The sequence below is a fragment of the Lithobates pipiens genome, unplaced genomic scaffold (assembly GCF_037356315.1).
Source record: "Lithobates pipiens isolate NorthernLeopardFrog02 unplaced genomic scaffold, aLitPip1_a1.2 Scaffold_16, whole genome shotgun sequence".
In the NCBI taxonomy this organism is placed as follows: Eukaryota; Metazoa; Chordata; class Amphibia; order Anura; family Ranidae; genus Lithobates; species Lithobates pipiens.
Window position 1 is genome coordinate 356,040,986 of NW_027507748.1, and position 18,227 is coordinate 356,059,212.

Below are 18,227 nucleotides of genomic sequence, written 5' to 3' on the forward strand. Positions count from 1 at the left end.
GGACAAACACAATACAATGGCTCTATTAGGCGGGATGACACACTAATCTATACTGAAGTACACTAATATCTAATGTAAATGACCTCACTCTCGGCTGAACACAGATGCCAGCTGACTACCAATGAGCACAACGTCAGCCTCCCAGCCGTCATTCTAGCCGACGTCCAGGATGCCACTTGACGTCAATGTCCATTCATAATTTTTTTCCTTGTGGGCGTGACCCTCTCCTCCTCGGCGACCGTGCTCTGTGTATGGGTATGGGAATGGGCGTGGCTACATGACGTGCACGCAGCAGGGGAAAGGGTGGGAGGAGACTTTCGTAACACCGGAAACAGGAACTGAGCCGTAGCACGGGGAAGCCATCTTACTGTCTCCCGGGAAGATGACCGGGAAGTCGGTTCGGGACGTGGAGCGGTACCAAGCTGTGCTGTCCGAGCTGCTGCTGCGGGAGGAGAACAAGTTTTGCGCGGACTGCCAAGCGAAAGGTAATGGTGGAGTATAAGGCAGCTGTTTGTCCGGCCCCGGCAGGCAGAGTGCTCCCTTCCCTGAGCTCAGGGACTTCTGCTTTCACCTCATAAGTTATACCAGTGTGTTCCCACAGCTCCAGAGTGTGTGTTCAGGGGGAGGGGTGCAGTGTACACCAGAGACCTTCCTGTGTCCTTATACCTGGGTTCCCTATATACATCCTGTGCCTGGGCTTCCTCTGTACACACCTGGACTGACAGCCTGCTGTCCTCTGCTCCTCACTCTCATCCCTCTGTGTATACACCTGATCTGACAGCCTCATCACATGACTGCTGCTCCTCACTCCCATCCCCCTGTGCACACACCTGATCTGACAGCCTCATCACATGACTGCTGCTCCTCACTCTCATCCCCCTGTGTACACACCTGATCTGACAGCCTCATCACATGACTGCTGCCGTTCCTCACTCTCATCCCCCTGTGTACACACCTGATCTGACAGCCTCATCACATGACTGCTGCCGTTCCTCACTCTCATCCCCCTGTGTACACACCTGATCTGACAGCCTCATCACATGACTGCTGCCGTTCCTCACTCTCATCCCCCTGTGTACACACCTGATCTGACAGCCTCATCACATGACTGCTGCTCCTCACTCCCATCCCCCTGTGCACACACCTGATCTGACAGCCTCATCACATGACTGCTGCTCCTCACTCTCATCCCCCTGTGCACACACCTGATCTGACAGCCTCATCACATGACTGCTGCCGTTCCTCACTCTCATCCCCCTGTGTACACACCTGATCTGACAGCCTCATCACATGACTGCTGCCGTTCCTCACTCTCATCCCCCTGTGTACACACCTGATCTGACAGCCTCATCACATGACTGCTGCCGTTCCTCACTCTCATCCCCCTGTGTACACACCTGATCTGACAGCCTCATCACATGACTGCTGCTCCTCACTCTCATCCCCCTGTGTACACACCTGATCTGACAGCCTCATCACATGACTGCTGCCGTTCCTCACTCTCATCCCCCTGTGTACACACCTGATCTGACAGCCTCATCACATGACTGCTGCCGTTCCTCACTCTCATCCCCCTGTGTACACACCTGATCTGACAGCCTCATCACATGACTGCTGCCGTTCCTCACTCTCATCCCCCTGTGTACACACCTGATCTGACAGCCTCATCACATGACTGCTGCCGTTCCTCACTCTCATCCCCCTGTGTACACACCTGATCTGACAGCCTCATCACATGACTGCTGCCGTTCCTCACTCTCATCCCCCTGTGTACACACCTGATCTGACAGCCTCATCACATGACTGCTGCCGTTCCTCACTCTCATCCCCCTGTGTACACACCTGATCTGATAGCCTCATCACATGACTGCTGCTCCTCACTCCCATCCCCCTGTGTACACACCTGATCTAACATCCTCATCACATGACTGCTGCTCCTCACTCTCACCCCCCTGTGTACACACCTGATCTGACATCCTCATCACATGACTGCTGTCCTCTGCTCCTCACTCTCATCCCCCTGTGTACACACCTGATCTGACAGCCTGCTGTCCTCTGCTCCTCACTCTCATCCCTCTTGTGTACACAACTGAACTGACATCCTCATCATATGACCGCTGTCCTCTGCTCCTCACTCTCATCCCTCTGTGTACACACCTGATCTGACAGCCTCATCACATAGCTGCTGTCCTCTGCTCCTCGCTCTCATTCCTGTGTACACACCTGATCTGACAGCCTCATCACACGACTGTTGTCCTCTGCTCCTCATCACATGGCTGCTGTCCTCTGCTCCTCACTCTCCTCATCACATGGCTGCTGTCCTCTGCTCCTCACTCTCCTCACCCTACACGACTGCTGTCCCCTGCTCCTCACCCTACACGACTGCTGTCCCCTGCTCCTCACCCTATGTACACACCTGAACTGACAGCCTCATCTTTAGTAAATTCCTAATTTTTGATATGAGATTAGAATGCAAAAAAAAATAAAAAGATCATGTGTGTACCAGGCATTACTCATTTGTTTTTGGTACCCCTTCTCAGCCCTCTGAAACATGATCTACAGTTGATCGCTTTTCAGAGGATGGCTGCGAGGCAATAGGTTGCCTGTTTTAACCCTTAAAGGAGAAGTGTAGCCAAAGCTTGTTTGGCTGGGCTTCTATGGATGACAGGAGTTTAATTTGTTTTGCACTCCTGTGACCCATTTTCATCAGAGAGTGGACTGGAGTCAGCTCTCTACTGATGTCACCAATGTCAATCTAACCACGGAGTCTGGATCCACCAGATCCCTGGACTGACGTCCAGCTGAGACAGCTGCTCCACCCCCTCCACAGCTCAGCACTCCAATGAGGAAGGAGGGAGAAGAGCATAGAGCTGTGGCTGACAGTCTGCAGCTCAATGAGCTCTGAAAACCGGCACTCATTGTAGAGGCGCTGGGTGACAGATGCAGCGTTGGACCCATGCACCTATGTAAGCATAAATGTGAAAAAAAATAAAAATTCCTTTCCTTCTCTTTTAAAATGACTGCAGCACAACCAATTCAGTTCAACAGTAATGCCTATCAAACTAGTTTATAATATTTGCCAGGCCAACTACCATTGACTCTGCTGCTTAAAGGATAAATTCAGGTTTAGTAACATATTATCCCTGTATTTAGGGTGTAATATGTTACTATCCAGCTCCACCCACACAGATGCATCATTCTTTCAGTAGGACTGTGTGTATGAAGAAACTACAAGTACTATCTACCGCTGTGGAAGACAGCCTGTAGTTTTTAATGCACTGAAAGGCACTAATTATTACTCTAAGGCAGGGTTTCTGAATCAGGGTTCTGTGGAACCCTAAGGTTCCTCCAGATGTTACTGGGCAGCACACTGGTGTAGTGGGTAGCACTCTCACCTAGCAGTAAGAAGGGTCGCTGGTTCAAATCCCAACCACGAAACTACCTGCCTGGAGTTTGCATGTTCTCCCTGTGCCTGCGTGGGTTTCCTCCGGGTGCTCCGGTTTCCTCCCACAGTCCAAAGACATGCAGGTAGGTTAATTGGCCTCTGTCCAAAATTGGCCCTAGTATATGATTGGGGACCATGGATTGTGGGCTCCTTGAGGGTAGGGACCGATATGAGTTTGCAATGTACAGGGCTGGGGGACAATTGTAGACACTCACTCAGGTTGAACTGGATGGACAGGTGTCTTTATTCAACCTTACTAACTATGAAACTATGTTGGTAGAGGTTTCTTGAGAAATGTCTCCCTCTCAGATAAGTTCACACTGACAGCATTGAGTCTTTTCGCTATCTGTAAAGTGGGAATTCTTCCCAGTGACCACACATGTAAGGAGCATCCTTGCTACTGACCATAACACTAATATATCATGAGTTGTAGGTGCAATCATTTTTAGCAGGGGTTCCCTGCAATTGGAAAGTTATTTCAAAGGGTTCCTCTGTGATGAAAAGGTTGAGAGAGGCTGCTCTAAGGCCTGGATCGCACCCATGCTTTTTGGTCCTTTTTGCAGAAATGCATTACGGTTCATTTAACATAGTTTCCTGTGGGACACATCTACATCTATGCTTTTTTTTTTTTTTTTTTTTTTTTAAACCACTGCGTCTTTTGGAAAGGGTGAGGGTCTTCTTTAAATGGATACGGTGCTTTTTTTTTTGTTTGTTTGTTTAACAGACTTTAATGGAGAAGCTGCAGAAAAGCATGCAGTGTGATTTTTGCAGTGATTTTGATGGCTTTTTATTTTTTTTTTTTATTTTTTTTTTTATAAATCTTTTTATTGAAGAAGTCATGACATACATCAGAAACAGCGGGTACATATAACATGTTACAAACAAGCCATTATAAGTGCAGTACAATATCTAATAAACCATCAGTAATAATTGTTAAGAAAATCTAACATAGTTCTTCTCATTGGGGATACAAAGGCTTCCACATCACGATCCGTGTGATCCATAACCAGGTCTGGAAAGGTGATAACCGGAATGTGTCAGATAAAGTTAAATGAAAACATTGGAAGAATAACCGAACTGTTTAATAATTGGTTGCCGTACCTCTGAATTGCTCTATCGTAAATGTCTGAAATGTTACATCTAATATATGATGACCAGCATCATAACATAAGGGGAAGGGGGGGGGGGGGGTCGAAAAGGAAAGGGGAGGACATGTGTACTTTAGTGTGTAAGGAATATTGCCTAATCCGATCACATCCTATAAAGACCATAGAGGCATCAAGTAACAACGACTTGCTGAGTAATTCGTTAATCTACCATATACCGTTTGTAATCATCGGTTGTTTGGAAGTGTTTCCAACATGCCCAGGTGTTAGTGAACTTAGGAGATGTGTCAAGGATTCGATGCGTGAGTTCTTCCATGTCCATTATTCTGTTTACTCTGCGTAACCAATCCTTGACACAAGGGGTCGTAGTTGACTTCCAATGAACTGGGATGCACATCCTGGCTGCATTAACTAAGTGTATTACAACTGACTTCCTGTAATGGCGCTGAGATAAGGACGTATGATGAAGTAAGTATTGGGACGGTGTAAAATCTAGTGTGAAAGTCGTTATATCAGAAATAGCTTGGTGAATCGTCTGCCAATACAAACGAAGTGCTGGGCATTCCCACCAGATATGTAGGAGGGTTCCCGGAGTCTCGCCACATCTCCAGCAAGCTGGAGAAACCGAAGGGTAGAAGGAATGCAGAATATCGGGGGTTCTATACCATCGGGAGTAGAGCTTAAAACCATTTTCCTGCACTGATACATTCCTAGAACCTTTGTGAACATTTATTAGTATCCGTTCCCAATCGTCTGGTGTCAGGTCTATACCCGTGTCTCTCATCCATTTAGAGCGCAATGATGTCACTGAATCGTTCGTAGTAGGAAAGAGAGCAGAGTAGAGTTCTGAAACCAGATGTCTTTGTGGAGTCGTTTCAGTGCAAAGTTGTTCAAACGGGGTCAGATCTCTGCACCACGTAGTGGCTGGAGATTCCTGTAGTAAAAAGTGTCGGATTTGTAAGAAATTAAAGAAAGGTATCTTTCTGTCCGGGAATCTAGCCAGTAGAGTTTGAAATGTAATCATTCTACCTTTGTCAAAGAAGGATCTTGCACGAACGTAGTCTTTGTGTATATCAACAGTGGGGAGTGGAGCTTTAAAACCAGGGGCGAAGTCCGGATTGTGTTCTAAGGAGGTGAGCGGGCCATGCGTGGAGGATATGTTAGTATTCCGGCAGACTGTTTTCCATATAGTAAGCGTGGTGTTAATCAGAGGGTGATCTGAGATATTCGGAAGAATTGGGGCTGTGCCTATCCAAGGAAGCAAATGTATCGGTGTTTGTACGAACGCCTCTTCGATCGCCACCCAAGCTTTGTGTTGTCTATGTAGGTGCCAGTCCACTATTCTGGTCAAGTGACAAGCCCATTGATATTTGCGTAAGTCCGGGATACCCAGACCCCCCCGCAATTTGGGGAGAGTCAGGGTCTCCCATTTGATGCGAGCTTTTTTGTTCGCCCATATGAATTGGGAGCATAGAGTTTGAAACGTTGCAAAAAAGGTGGGGGGAAGTGTGATTGGGATCGTTTGTAAAAGATATAAGAACCGTGGGAGGACGTTCATTTTAAGAATCGCTGCTCTCCCAAACCACGAAATATTGGGTATTTTCCATTTCAACAAATCAGAACGGACAGAATTAAGTAGTGGTAAATAGTTGCGAGGATATAGGTCTTTTAGTTTAGTCGGTAGTTGAATCCCCAAATAAGTGATAGCGTGCTTTTCCCAACCAAAGGGGAAGTTCGTCTGGCAGTGTGTCAAAACGTCGTCGGGTAAGGTGATGTTAAGGGCCTTCGATTTGTGGAAGTTAATTTGCAGGTTTGCTATTGTCTTAAATTGAGCAAAGTCCTTGAGTAAATTGGGTAAAGTAACAAGTGGGTCAGTAAGAAATAAAAGGATATCGTCCGCGTATGCAGCTATTTTAAAAGTCTCGCCCCGTATTCGTATTCCCTTGACATTGATGTTCGTTCGGAGTTTGTGGAGGAAGGGTTCAATTGTTAAAATGAACAAAATCGGGGATAGTGGGCAACCCTGTCTCGTACCGTTGGACAGGGAGAAGGCGTCCGACAAATGTCCATTAACTTTAATTCTGGCTGTGGGTGAAGAATACAGTGCCGTGATATATTGTAAGGTACGTTCTTTAAAACCCATTTTCTTCAGGGTAGCCAGCATGTAATCCCAAGCCACGCGGTCGAACGCCTTCTCCGCGTCCAACGACAAAAAGAAGCCCGGACTGTGGGAGGCCGAAAGCCATTTGTGGACATTGATTGCTTTCAGCGTGTTATCGCGCGCTTCACGACCCGGAACGAAGCCTACTTGGTCCAGGGAGATTAGGGAAGGCAGAAAGGGGAGAATACGATTCGCAATGACTTTCGCGTACAGCTTCATGTCTACATTTATCAACGAAATCGGCCTATAATTAGGGACCAAGGCTTCGTCTTTCCCTGGTTTCGGGATCATAGTAATGTGTGCCTCATGGAGATCTGCGTGAAGTGCTGGTGCGTCAGGAAGATTATTAAATAGTTCAGTAACGTGCGGTATAAGCAAGTCAGAAAAGGTTTTATAATATACAGTGGGGAAGCCGTCGGGACCGGGGCATTTACCCGGTTTAAGCTGTTTAAGGGCTGTCAGTATTTCTTCGGTCGAAATTGGTTTCTCCAAGTCTGTGGCAAGATCGTCGGATATAGTCCCGGGGCAGTTCTCGGCCAGAAAGTCTGTTATCTGTTGCGTTCTGTCGTGTTGTGTGGTAGTCGAAGAATGTCTAGGGAGATTGTAAAGATTCGAGTAAAATTTTTTAAATTGTTCCACTATGCCAGATGGTGAGGAGATCTTTAGACTTTGCGGGTCGAGTATATGATGAATCGTGGACATTGCTTTTCGCATTTGGATTGCCCTTGCTAGAAACTTCCCTGATTTGTTGCCAAATTCGTAAAAATTGCGGTGCATAAGGGTATACTTCTTCCTAATTGGAATGTTAAGTTCCTCCAGGAGATCTAGTCTGGCCAGTTGTAAGGCTTGAAGTGTGTTTTCTGCTAGCGTTCTTTTGTGCGTCAATTCTAACGAGTGGATGGTCTTTGACAGTTTATCAAGTCTGGCCTCCCTATCCTTCCGTCTCTTAGCTGCAAGGGAGATCAGCTCCCCCCGAATCACGCATTTATGAGCTGCCCATCTTGTTATGGGATGGATTTCTGTGGAAGCATTATCCATAAAGTAGTTCGTTAGACTATTAGAGATAGAACGCACTACTTCCGAATCGCTGAGTAAAGAACCATCCAACCGCCAAATATAGGGTTTAACTGTTACGATCGGGAAGGACAGGGTGATCGAGACTGGATTATGGTCAGAGATCACCATAGGTTCGATGGAGGCTACAAGTAAACAGTCCAAGTCCGCCTGAGAGAGAAAGAAGTAGTCGATCCTCGAGTATTTGTTATGAGGGGGTGAATAGTAGGTGAAGTCTCTGGCGGTCGGATATAACGTTCGCCATGTGTCATGTAATGTCAGTACTGTCAGTTGGGATTTTATAGCCCTCAGCGCGCTGTATTTCAAAGAGGAGGTACCGTTTGAAGAATCTAATGTGGGAGTTAAGGCTGCATTGAAATCACCACCGACCACCAGAGTGCCCTGATAGAAGGCGGTGAGTTTCAACAACGTGGAGTTGAAGAACTGGACATGTTGCTGGTTGGGGGCGTAAATGTTGGCTAATGTGAAAGTTTTGCAATATAGTTCGCCTTTCAGAAAAACAAAGCGTGCATCCGTATCCAACAACGAGTCTTTCACCTGGAAGGGGCAATTCTTAGATATAAGAATTGACACTCCCTTTGATTTTGCTGATGGGTTAGTAGCATGAAATACTGTTGGATAAAGTGAAGACCGTAAGTTAGGAATTTTGTCAGATCTAAAATGAGTTTCCTGGAGAAACACTATATCCGCCTTAGTTTTTCGTAAAAGTCGAAATAATTGCGATCTTTTTTCCGGCTTGTTAAGGCCTTTCACGTTAAGTGAATACAATTTAACCTGAGAGTCAGGGATAAGAGATTGTCGTTTGTGCATGATGTAAAAACACCCTCTTTACTTAGTGCAAGTGATCGTGTAACAGGTCGTTCAAATTGAAAGTGTCCTAGAAGATGTGAGGGCTAGGGGAGGGAGAGGGGAGGGGAAGAGCGGGGAACGTGAATAAGGAGAACGGGAAACAGGGATAAACCCTTAGGCGTTCACTGTGAGGATATAGGACCAGCCTCACCCTCAAAGCGAAGACGTCCGGGAAGTGTGCGGTGAGCGCGCGGACAGCGTCCGGAATAATACAGGACACCACCGTACGATCAACCGCAGTGGGGTTGAACCAAATCACTCGGTAAGGGTGGATACTCTAGATTCCAGATGCGACCGCGATCCGGTCCAATAATAAAAAAAACATACATAGATTCTATCAAAGGAAGCGGACTGGCGCAACCTCTTCTGCGTTCAATCTAAGGCTTGTAATGTTATATAAACCAAGTCGCCCACCTAGCTGAGAGGATGTATCACTTACGAACAGTGCAAGTAAAACAGATCAAGTATACATGGGCCATTTTCACTACATAAAGAGTATGTACAGGCATAGAGGTGGACAGAAGGTGACCAGGAGGAGCCTACTATATTCATATACATCCTTCGTAGAAGCGCCCCGTTAACAGTAATTAACTAATAAATCCCTAATACAAAGATCGCTGCTACGGATCTTAGTAAAGGAGAGTTGGGACTGTGCAAGGAGTGGAGGAAAGAGTTCCTCAGGATGTACTATAGGAACGGGTACATTGCTACGTAGGCCTGTCTCTTCTCTCCGAACGAGCCACTCGATGGGGTTGATTTGCATGGGGGGACGAGCAGAATTAGGCCATCCACGTCTGCTAACCATAGCCCTCAATGACCCCTAAAAGTGATGTCAATATCAGCTAAACGTACGGGCGTCTATTCAGTAATAAGATAACTAAAAGGAACGTGGCAATGTGAGCTATAACCCTCCCACCGTATAACAGGCAATAGGGACCTTGCAAACAACAAAAATACAACATTTCGTGAATCTAAGGTAGTGTTCAGCAGTTCAGTGCATCCGAAGGTATTTCTCCAGGAAGGAGGTAATATGTCTAGCTACAGCACGTATCTACCTATCGGTAAAAATATACTACCTAAAATTACTTTACCGTGAATACGTGGCTAACGAAAAAACTGGCCTATATTAAACTTCAAACCGATAGGCTAACTTAGGAAAGAAACAGGCCAGCTCCGGACTGGAACAAGCTAACTAAGCGTCCCGTATATGTATAAACCCGAAGGTATAGTTCTCCGAAGAAGGGGTATTTCACCCAAAAGAAAGAAATGAACGAACTTAGCTGAAGAGTCTCACTCCTGGGGAACGATCCCGATGCTGAGCAGCGTCTCGCCTGGCTCGGCCAGATCGCGGGGAATCCGTCGGACTACGGTCAGGGCGGGAGTCTCTTCTAGAACGATAGGATCGACTTCTAGATTCCGATCTACGCCGTCGGTGCCTGCTGCGCTGAGTATCCATCGGTTCGGCGTGGTCTCGTTCCCTGCTGGGTTGGCTGTAAGTGCGAAAAGCTGCGTACCAATTGGGAACTTCAACCAAGGGAATCTCCAAGGCGTCGCAAAAAGAAGGAAGTTCCTCCGGGACTCGTAGCAGGGCCGTTCGGCCCCGATAGATGGCTGCTAGGCCGAACGGGAACTTCCATTTGTATGAAATGCCTTTCGCCCGCAGTACATCAAGAAGTGGTTGCAGGTCCCTGCGATTTTGTAGGGTAATGCCCGATAAGTCCTGATAGATGTGGATCGTAGCACTCCCTAGAGATATTTGGATCCTATTTCTGGCCTTTCGTAAAATGTCTTCCTTCAGCCTATAATCCACCAGGCAGCAGACCACATCACGTGGGGGATCTGTATCCCGGCCTCTGGGTCGTAGAGCTCTGTGAATTCTCTCGAAGGCCACCGGGGTACTCGCCGGTCGGTCTAAAAGATCGTTGAATAGATCCATAACTGTCGTCTCCAGTTGATCCGCGTCTACCGATTCAGGGAGGCCTCTCACCCGAATATTATGCCTTCTCCCCCTATTGTCCAGATCTTCCTGGTGACGTTGGAGGTCTCTCAATTGCAGCGTGTGAGCATCCAATTTGTGGGTAACTTTACGAAGGACCGTTTCATGGTGTGTCGTGCGGTGCTCCACTTCCACTACTCTGTCAGCAATGGCGCGCAAATCCAGTCGGAGATCCGCTATGGCTGCCGTGAGAGTCTCTTTGATGTCCGTTGCTACCGATCTTAAATCCATGAGACTCGGTTGTTGTTGGAGAGCGTGTAGTGAAACCTCCTGACCCTGAACAGCTTCGCTGTGAAGCGCGGGAGATTGTGTGGAGGCTGGGGCCTGCGATGAAGTGTGGCGGGAAGACGCCATGTTGTCTCTCTGTGAACGGAACAGCTCCGGGAGAGTTTGACTAATGCCGCCACGCTGTCGCCTCGGGGATCGCGAACGGGAGGCAGATGATGTTCTTGAGGCGGTTCCCATAATCTTCGAGGTATTGTAGGGTGTTAAGAAGCTTCCTTAACGGCTGTAGGACCGGATCGCGGCAGGAGCTCAGCTCTTAAGCGTCCATTCCGTCCCGAGGTTAGGCCACGCCCCCGGCTTTTTTTTTTTTTTTTTTTTTTTTATCTGCCCAACAATAAAATTCACAAAAAAGTATAACAACAATGCAAACCACAAATTGCAGTAAAATCAACGCAAAAACGCACAGCAAAAAGCACTGCAGAAACGATCAAAAGCAAACTGCATAGTTGTGAACCAAGCCACATAGTCCATTCACTCTTCCTGCAGCTCTAAGGGTCATTCATACCAGGTGTGCGGTACAATGGGATCATCGCACTGTACACTTTAATTTATTTTTTAACAAATGTTATTGACCTGTCACACTGATGTAGCACTGACCCCCGAAGGAACTGCTGATTTTATTGGGCTTACCATCACTTTCTTGACCTCATGTACATCTAGGGGTTTCCCGTGGCAGATGGCCCAAAGAATTGTAGAAACTGACATTGGATCCTCTTTTTGGGATATTTATTTGAAAAGATGGATAAAACAGTTTCTCAATGAGGGATAGAGGGTTAGGAAGGAAGTTCAGGTACTTTTGGAACTGCAAAAATAGGAAGTCTTTCACTATAGAAATCCAGAGAATTACCATTCACAACTGGATTCTTACAGTTACCGGATAGACCTTCTCTCACCAGGCCTAGCAGCCGATACAGTGTTTAAGTAAAGCAAAGTCTCTGCCACAGACTTGGATGTAACTGAGGGACATAGGTAAATTTAAAGAGCTATCATACGGTACCAGTATCTCGCAGCAGGTCCGGCGAGACTGTATGAGTGTAGATCCATTTGGTGTCCTTCAACTGAGCCTCCAGGCTCCTTCAGAGGAACCAGCCTTGTGCATGGTTTCCTCCCAAAGAATTTTCCCCTGGGTGCTTTCCAGTTGCTGAGCCTCTCCTCAGATGAGATGGCGCCGGACCACTTTTGAATTTTCTTTTCAGTTACTTTGCCTCGGGCTATCCAGCCCCAAGACTTTGAATTGGATGGATCCGCACCCCAGGCCATGAGAGCCCCGGGGGCTGGTCAGGAGGACCAGGACTAAACAGCCAGAAAGATCTACTGGACCAGAACCCTGAAGCATGTGATGTCAGTACCTTAAATACCCTCTCCCAGAATGCACAGCAGGATGACACACCCACTGGGCTGGTTCCGAGAAAGAATGGCACTCAATATGCCCAGCTAAACTGCGTTCTCACACTTGCCAGTGGTGACAGTGACACCTGTGGCCAAGTAGAACACAGTGCAATCCAGCTAGACTGGTACTGAAACCGTAACTTGGTATAATCAACCCTAAAACCCAACTGCGGTTTAAGGAATATTAAATAGAAAAAAAAAAACACATAGCGCGTACTTGTCAGGAGCCGGCGCTACACTGACATTTCATAAAGTTCAGCTGGCCACCATGTGGTGTGACATGGTGGATTGCCTCGTACTGCACACAATTATTTTTTCACCGCACACCATCCACACACCACTGCAATGGGCACAACACGCACAAGGCATTTTTCATTGTTGTGCAGTGGGAATTTGCTGAAATAGCCACCCAATTCAGTCCCACGGCATCTGGCATGACTCTTCCCTGAAGCTGACAGTCCATACGGAGGTACAGACAGCTGTACAGAGAATCTGCAGGAGCCTGCAATTCCACACACGATCTGCTGATCGCAAGGGCAATGCTCTGCAGGCTTTTTAGAAAAAAAAATTGAATGCAAAATTTATATGCATTTATTTATTTTTTTAAAGTGAACTTATGTTTTAAAGTTCATATTTTTATTTTAAAAAAAAAGTGTACATATCTGTTTGCAGGTGAGTTTTTTTTCTTAGAAGCCTGCAGAGCATTGCACCTGCAATCAGCAGATTGTGTGTGCAACGTCAGGCTCCTGCAGACTTTCAGTACATACGGACAGAGAGTTACTGAAGAGCAGAAAGACAAACTATGAGGGTGCTCAGCAGCAGAGCTACAAGCCATCTGCTGTGGTGGCAGATGGGACTTGTGTTTCATTTATTTGTAGAACTCTGTAAATGAATAACGGAGTCCCACAAAGCCGCACTGTTTTCAAATTATGACAGTGGATGCATGGAAAAGATGCCCTTCCCACTGCCACAGTGGGGAATTTACAGATTTGCTGCTCTGTGTTGCCGGCTGTGGTAGGTGGCAGTGTTGTGCCCAATTCAGCGCATCGCTCACCCCCCCCCTTTTTTTTTTTTAATAAACTTTATGCTAAGTGTACAAAACGTACACTACATTTACTGCAATGTAGTGCAACGCGATGTGCTGTGCTGCTTTACATTACAGTGCACTGCAATAAAATGTAGCATATCTGCATTTTACTGCAGCACTAGGCTGTGTTGCAGTGTGAATGGAATATGGAGGAAACAATTGCTTCTAGGGCCGAAACAACGAATCAATCAATCGATTATGAAATGAATCGATTACTATTTTCATAATCAATTAATCGGCCACTAACCTAATGGGTTTAAAAAAAAACAACTAAAATTAGCCCTTTATAGTACAAAAAGAGCAAATTGCTACTGTACATATTACTTTCACTGTCCCATAGTAAAAAATGAACCCCTTACAGTAGCGATTATTTCCTCTTTTTGTACTAATTTTAGTTTTTTTTTTTTTAACCCCATTATGTTACTAAACATCTCAAGCCTGGGTCACACCTCTAACACATTACAGTTCATTTACTTGGTTTCCTATGGGACACGTTCACATCCAGCTGCTGCGTATTTGGAAAAGATGAGGTTTTTTTTTTTTTTTTCTTTTAACGCAAAACGGTGCAATTTTGTCTTTTTGGTTCAATATACTTCAATGGAGAAGCTGCAGAAAAGCATGTAATAATGCCTTTTTGCAGCAATTTGTGTTTTTTAATCTGCCTAACAACAAATTGGCCAAACAAATAAGTAAAAATGCAACTCGCAGCAAAATTACCTTTTTTTTTTTTTTTTTTTTTAATTTTTATTTTAAGGTTATTAACTGATTAATCAATTAATTGAAACGATAATCGATTATGAAAATAATCGTTAGTTGCAGCCCTAATTGTTTCCTTTACGTCCCTGCGGTGACAGACGTTTTACAATGTGATAAAGCATATATCGCTGCATATAGTGTGAATTGGCCATATAGCTCCATGCATTCTAGGATTAACCCTGGATTAAAAAACTGGTAGGGGGAGGGACCCCCACGCTGTTTGTTTTTTTTTTTCTTTTTTTTTTCTTTTTTTTACAGCTGATGACTCATCTGTTAAGAATGTGGCGGCCAGCTTCCCGACCCACTCCTTAAAGTGGTTGTAAACCCCCTACAAACCACTTTGACCTACAGGTAAGCCTAGATTAAGCCTTACCTGTAGGTCTGAGAAATATCTCCTAAACCTACACGGCTTAGGAGATATTTACAAAAAGACAGGCATTGCTGTCTACAGCGTGCAGGCGCACCGAGTATGCAATGCATAGTAGTCCATTATGTTTTACCTTTGCAGGGAGACAAAGAGGAAGTCAACGCATCAGGGTTTACTTCCTCTTTAACAACCAACTATTCATTCACTGGTTGTTGAGGATGGCGGTGGCCTATGCAATAGCTGGTTGTTAAAGTAATTTTACATGTATAACAAGCCTGGCGAGGAGGTCGATTTTATTTATTTTTTTTCTTTTCTTTTCTTTTTAACCACTTGCCGACCGCCGCACGCCGATGTACGTCGGCAGAATGGCACGGGCAGGCATAAGCACGTACATGTACGTGATTTGCCTCCCGCGGGTCGGGGGCCCGATCGGGCCCCCGCCCGGTGCCTGCGGCGGTCGGTTTTCGTTCGGGAGCGATCCCGGACGAGGGGACGGCCATTCATTCATGGCCACCCCCTCGCGATCGCTCCCGACGAATGGAAATCCCCGGTGACATCACTTCCTCTCCTGTAATGTAAACACAGGAGAGGAAGTGATGTATTCTCTCCTCCGTGTCGGTATTTTTCGTTCCGACACGGAGGAGAGCGGATCAGTGAGTTGCACCAACACATCCCACACACAGTAGAACATGCCAGGCACACTCACACCCCCCCTTTACCCCCCGATCACCCCCCCAATTACCCCTGCCCCCCAGTCACAGTGACACCAATGTCATTTTTTTTTTTTTTTTGCATTGGTGTCATTTGTGACTGTAATAACTGTTAGGGCAGTTAGGGTTAGCCCCCTTTAGTTCTAATGTACCCCCCTAACCCCCCCAATAAAGGTTTAACCCCGTGATCACCCCCCGTCGCCAGTGTCACTAAGGCTGGGTTCACATTGCAGCGGTTTATGAGAACGAATGTGATTCGCACCGCACTGCAGTGCAAATCACATCCGATCTCTGTGCGATTCGAGTTCAGCCATTCGCCGCACCCGCCACACCCGCCGCACCCGCCGCAAATTCGCACGGGACCCTTTTTTTGGCCCGCAGCAGAATCGGATCGCATGGGTGTTCACACCATGCGATCCGAGTTTGCAGATCGCACTGCGATATGCGAACTGATCTGGGGGTGTCAGTAACATTTCACTGACACTCCCAGCAGTTCGCATAGGGCAGTGTGAACTGCCGCCGGGAGGCATGCGATGCGGGAACCCGCCGCGGATTCGCTGCGTTTCCGCATCGCTCCAGTGTGAACCCAGCCTAATAAGCGATCATTTTTCTGATCGCCGTATTAGTGTCACAGGTGACGCTAGTTAGGCAGGTAGGTATTTAGGTTCGCCGCAGCTTTTTATAGCGCTAGGGACCCCCATATACTACCGCATAAAGCCCCCTGATTGCCCCCTAGTTAACCCTTTCACCAGTGATCACCATATAACTGTTACAGGTGACGCTGGTTGGTTAGTTATTTTTTTATAGTTTCAGGGCACCCGCCATTTATTACCTAATAAAGGTTTAACCCCCTGATCACCCGGCAGGTGTCATTTGTGACTAATAACTGTTAGGGCAGTTAGGGTTAGCCCCCTTTAGTTCTAAGGTACCCCCCTAACCCCCCCAATAAAGGTTTAACCCCGTGATCACCCCCCGTCGCCAGTGTCACTAAGGCTGGGTTCACATTGCAGCGGTTTATGAGAACGGATGTGATTCGCACCGCACTGCAGTGCAAATCACATCCGATCTCTGTGCGATTCGAGTTCAGCTATACAGATAGTATGGCTGAATTCGTGTCGCACCCGCCGCACCCGCCGCAAACTCGCACGGGACCCTTTTTTTGGTCCGCAGCAGAATCGGATCGCATGGGTGTTCACACCATGCGATCCAAGTTTGCAGATCGCACTGCGATATGCGAACTGATCTGGGGGTGTCATTAACATTTCACTGACACTCCCAGCAGTTCGCATAGGGCAGTGTGAACTGCCGCCGGGAGGCATGCGATGCGGGAACCCGCCGCGCATTCGTGGCGTTCCCGCATCGCTCCAGTGTGAACCCAGCCTAATAAGCGATCGTTTTTCTGATCGCTGTATTAGTGTCACAGGTGACGCTAGTTAGGCAGGTAGGTATTTAGGTTCGCCGCAGCTTTTTATAGCGCCAGGGACCCCCATATACTACCGCATAAAGCCCCCTGATTGCCCCCTAGTTAACCCTTTCACCAGTGATCACCATATAACTGTTACAGGTGACGCTGGTTGGTTAGTTATTTTTTTATAGTTTCAGGGCACCCGCCATTTATTACCTAGTCTCACTAGTGTACCCCTAAATTTAGGGGTGTCTACTTTCTAAAATGGGGTCATTTGGGGGGGGGGGTTTGTGCCATCTTGGCATTTTATGGCCTTCAAAACTGTAACGCCCTTAGAAAGCCTGAAGGCGGTGCTTGGTTTTTGGGGCCCCGTACGCGGCTAGGCTCCCAAAAAGTCCCACATATGTGGTATCCCCGTACTCAGGAGAAGCAGCAGAATTTATTTTGGGGTGTCATTTCACATATGCCCATGGCATGCGTGAGCAATATATCATTTAGTGACAACTTTGTGAAAAAAAAAAAAAGTTTGTAATTTTCCCGCAACTTGTGGCAAAATATAAAATATTCCATGGACTCAACATGCCTCTCAGCAAATAGCTTGGGGTGTCTACTTTCTAAAATGGGGTCATTTGTGGGGGTTTTGTGCCATCTTGGCATTTTATGGCCTTCAAAACTGTAATAGGTAGTGAGAAGTGAACTCAAAAAATTACGCCCTTAGAAAGCCTGAAGGCGGTGCTTGGTTTTCGGGGCCCCGTACGCGGCTAGGCTCCCAAAAAGTCCCACATATGTGGTATCCCCGTACTCAGGAGAAGCAGCAGAATTTATTTTGGGGTGTCATTTCACATATGCCCATGGCATGCATGAGCAATATATCATTTAGTGACAACTTTGTGAAAAAAAAAAAAAAAAAAAAAAAGTTTGTAATTTTCCCGCAACTTGTGGCAAAATATAAAATATTCCATGGACTCAACATGCCTCTCAGCAAATAGCTTGGGGTGTCTACTTTCTAAAATGGGGTCATTTGTGGGGGTTTTGTGCCATCTTGGCATTTTATGGCCTTCAAAACTGTAATAGGTAGTGAGGCGTGAAATCAAAAATTTACGCCCTTAGAAAGCCTGAAGGCGGTGCTTGGTTTTCGGGGCCCTGTACGCGGCTAGGCTCCCAAAAAGTCCCACATATGTGGTATCCCCGTACTCAGGAGAAGCAGCAGAATTTATTTTGGGGTGTCATTTCACATACGCCCATAGCATGTGTGAGCAATATATCATTTAGTGACAACTTTGTGTAAAAAAAAAAAAAAAATTTTTTTTTTGATATTATTCAATCGCTTGAGGCAAAAAAATAAAATATTCAATGGGCTCAACATGCCTCTTATCAATTTCCTTAGGGGGTCTACTTTCCAAAATGGGGTCATTTGGGGGGGTTTTGTACTGCCCTGTCATTTTAGCACCTCAAGAAATGAGATAGGCAGTCGTAAACTAAAAGCTGCGTAAATTCCAGAAAACGTACCTTAGTTTGTAGATGTGACAACTTTTGCGCAAACCAATAAATATACAATTATTGACTTTTTTTTTACCAAAGACATGTGGCTGAATAC

At 46.4% G+C, this 18,227-nt stretch overlaps 1 protein-coding gene across 2 annotated transcripts in view; it reads left to right on the forward strand.

The window, feature by feature from the left end:
• Positions 1–313: 313 nt before the first annotated feature.
• Positions 314–18,227, forward strand: part of SMAP2 (small ArfGAP2) — a 73,461-nt gene continuing 55,547 nt past the window's right edge. For both annotated transcript variants that reach the window (XM_077481926.1, XM_077481927.1), the window contains exon 1: positions 314–485. In XM_077481926.1, coding sequence (XP_077338052.1) covers positions 383–485 — 103 coding nt within the window. In that variant the 5' untranslated portion in view covers positions 314–382. The remainder of the gene's footprint in view (positions 486–18,227) is intronic.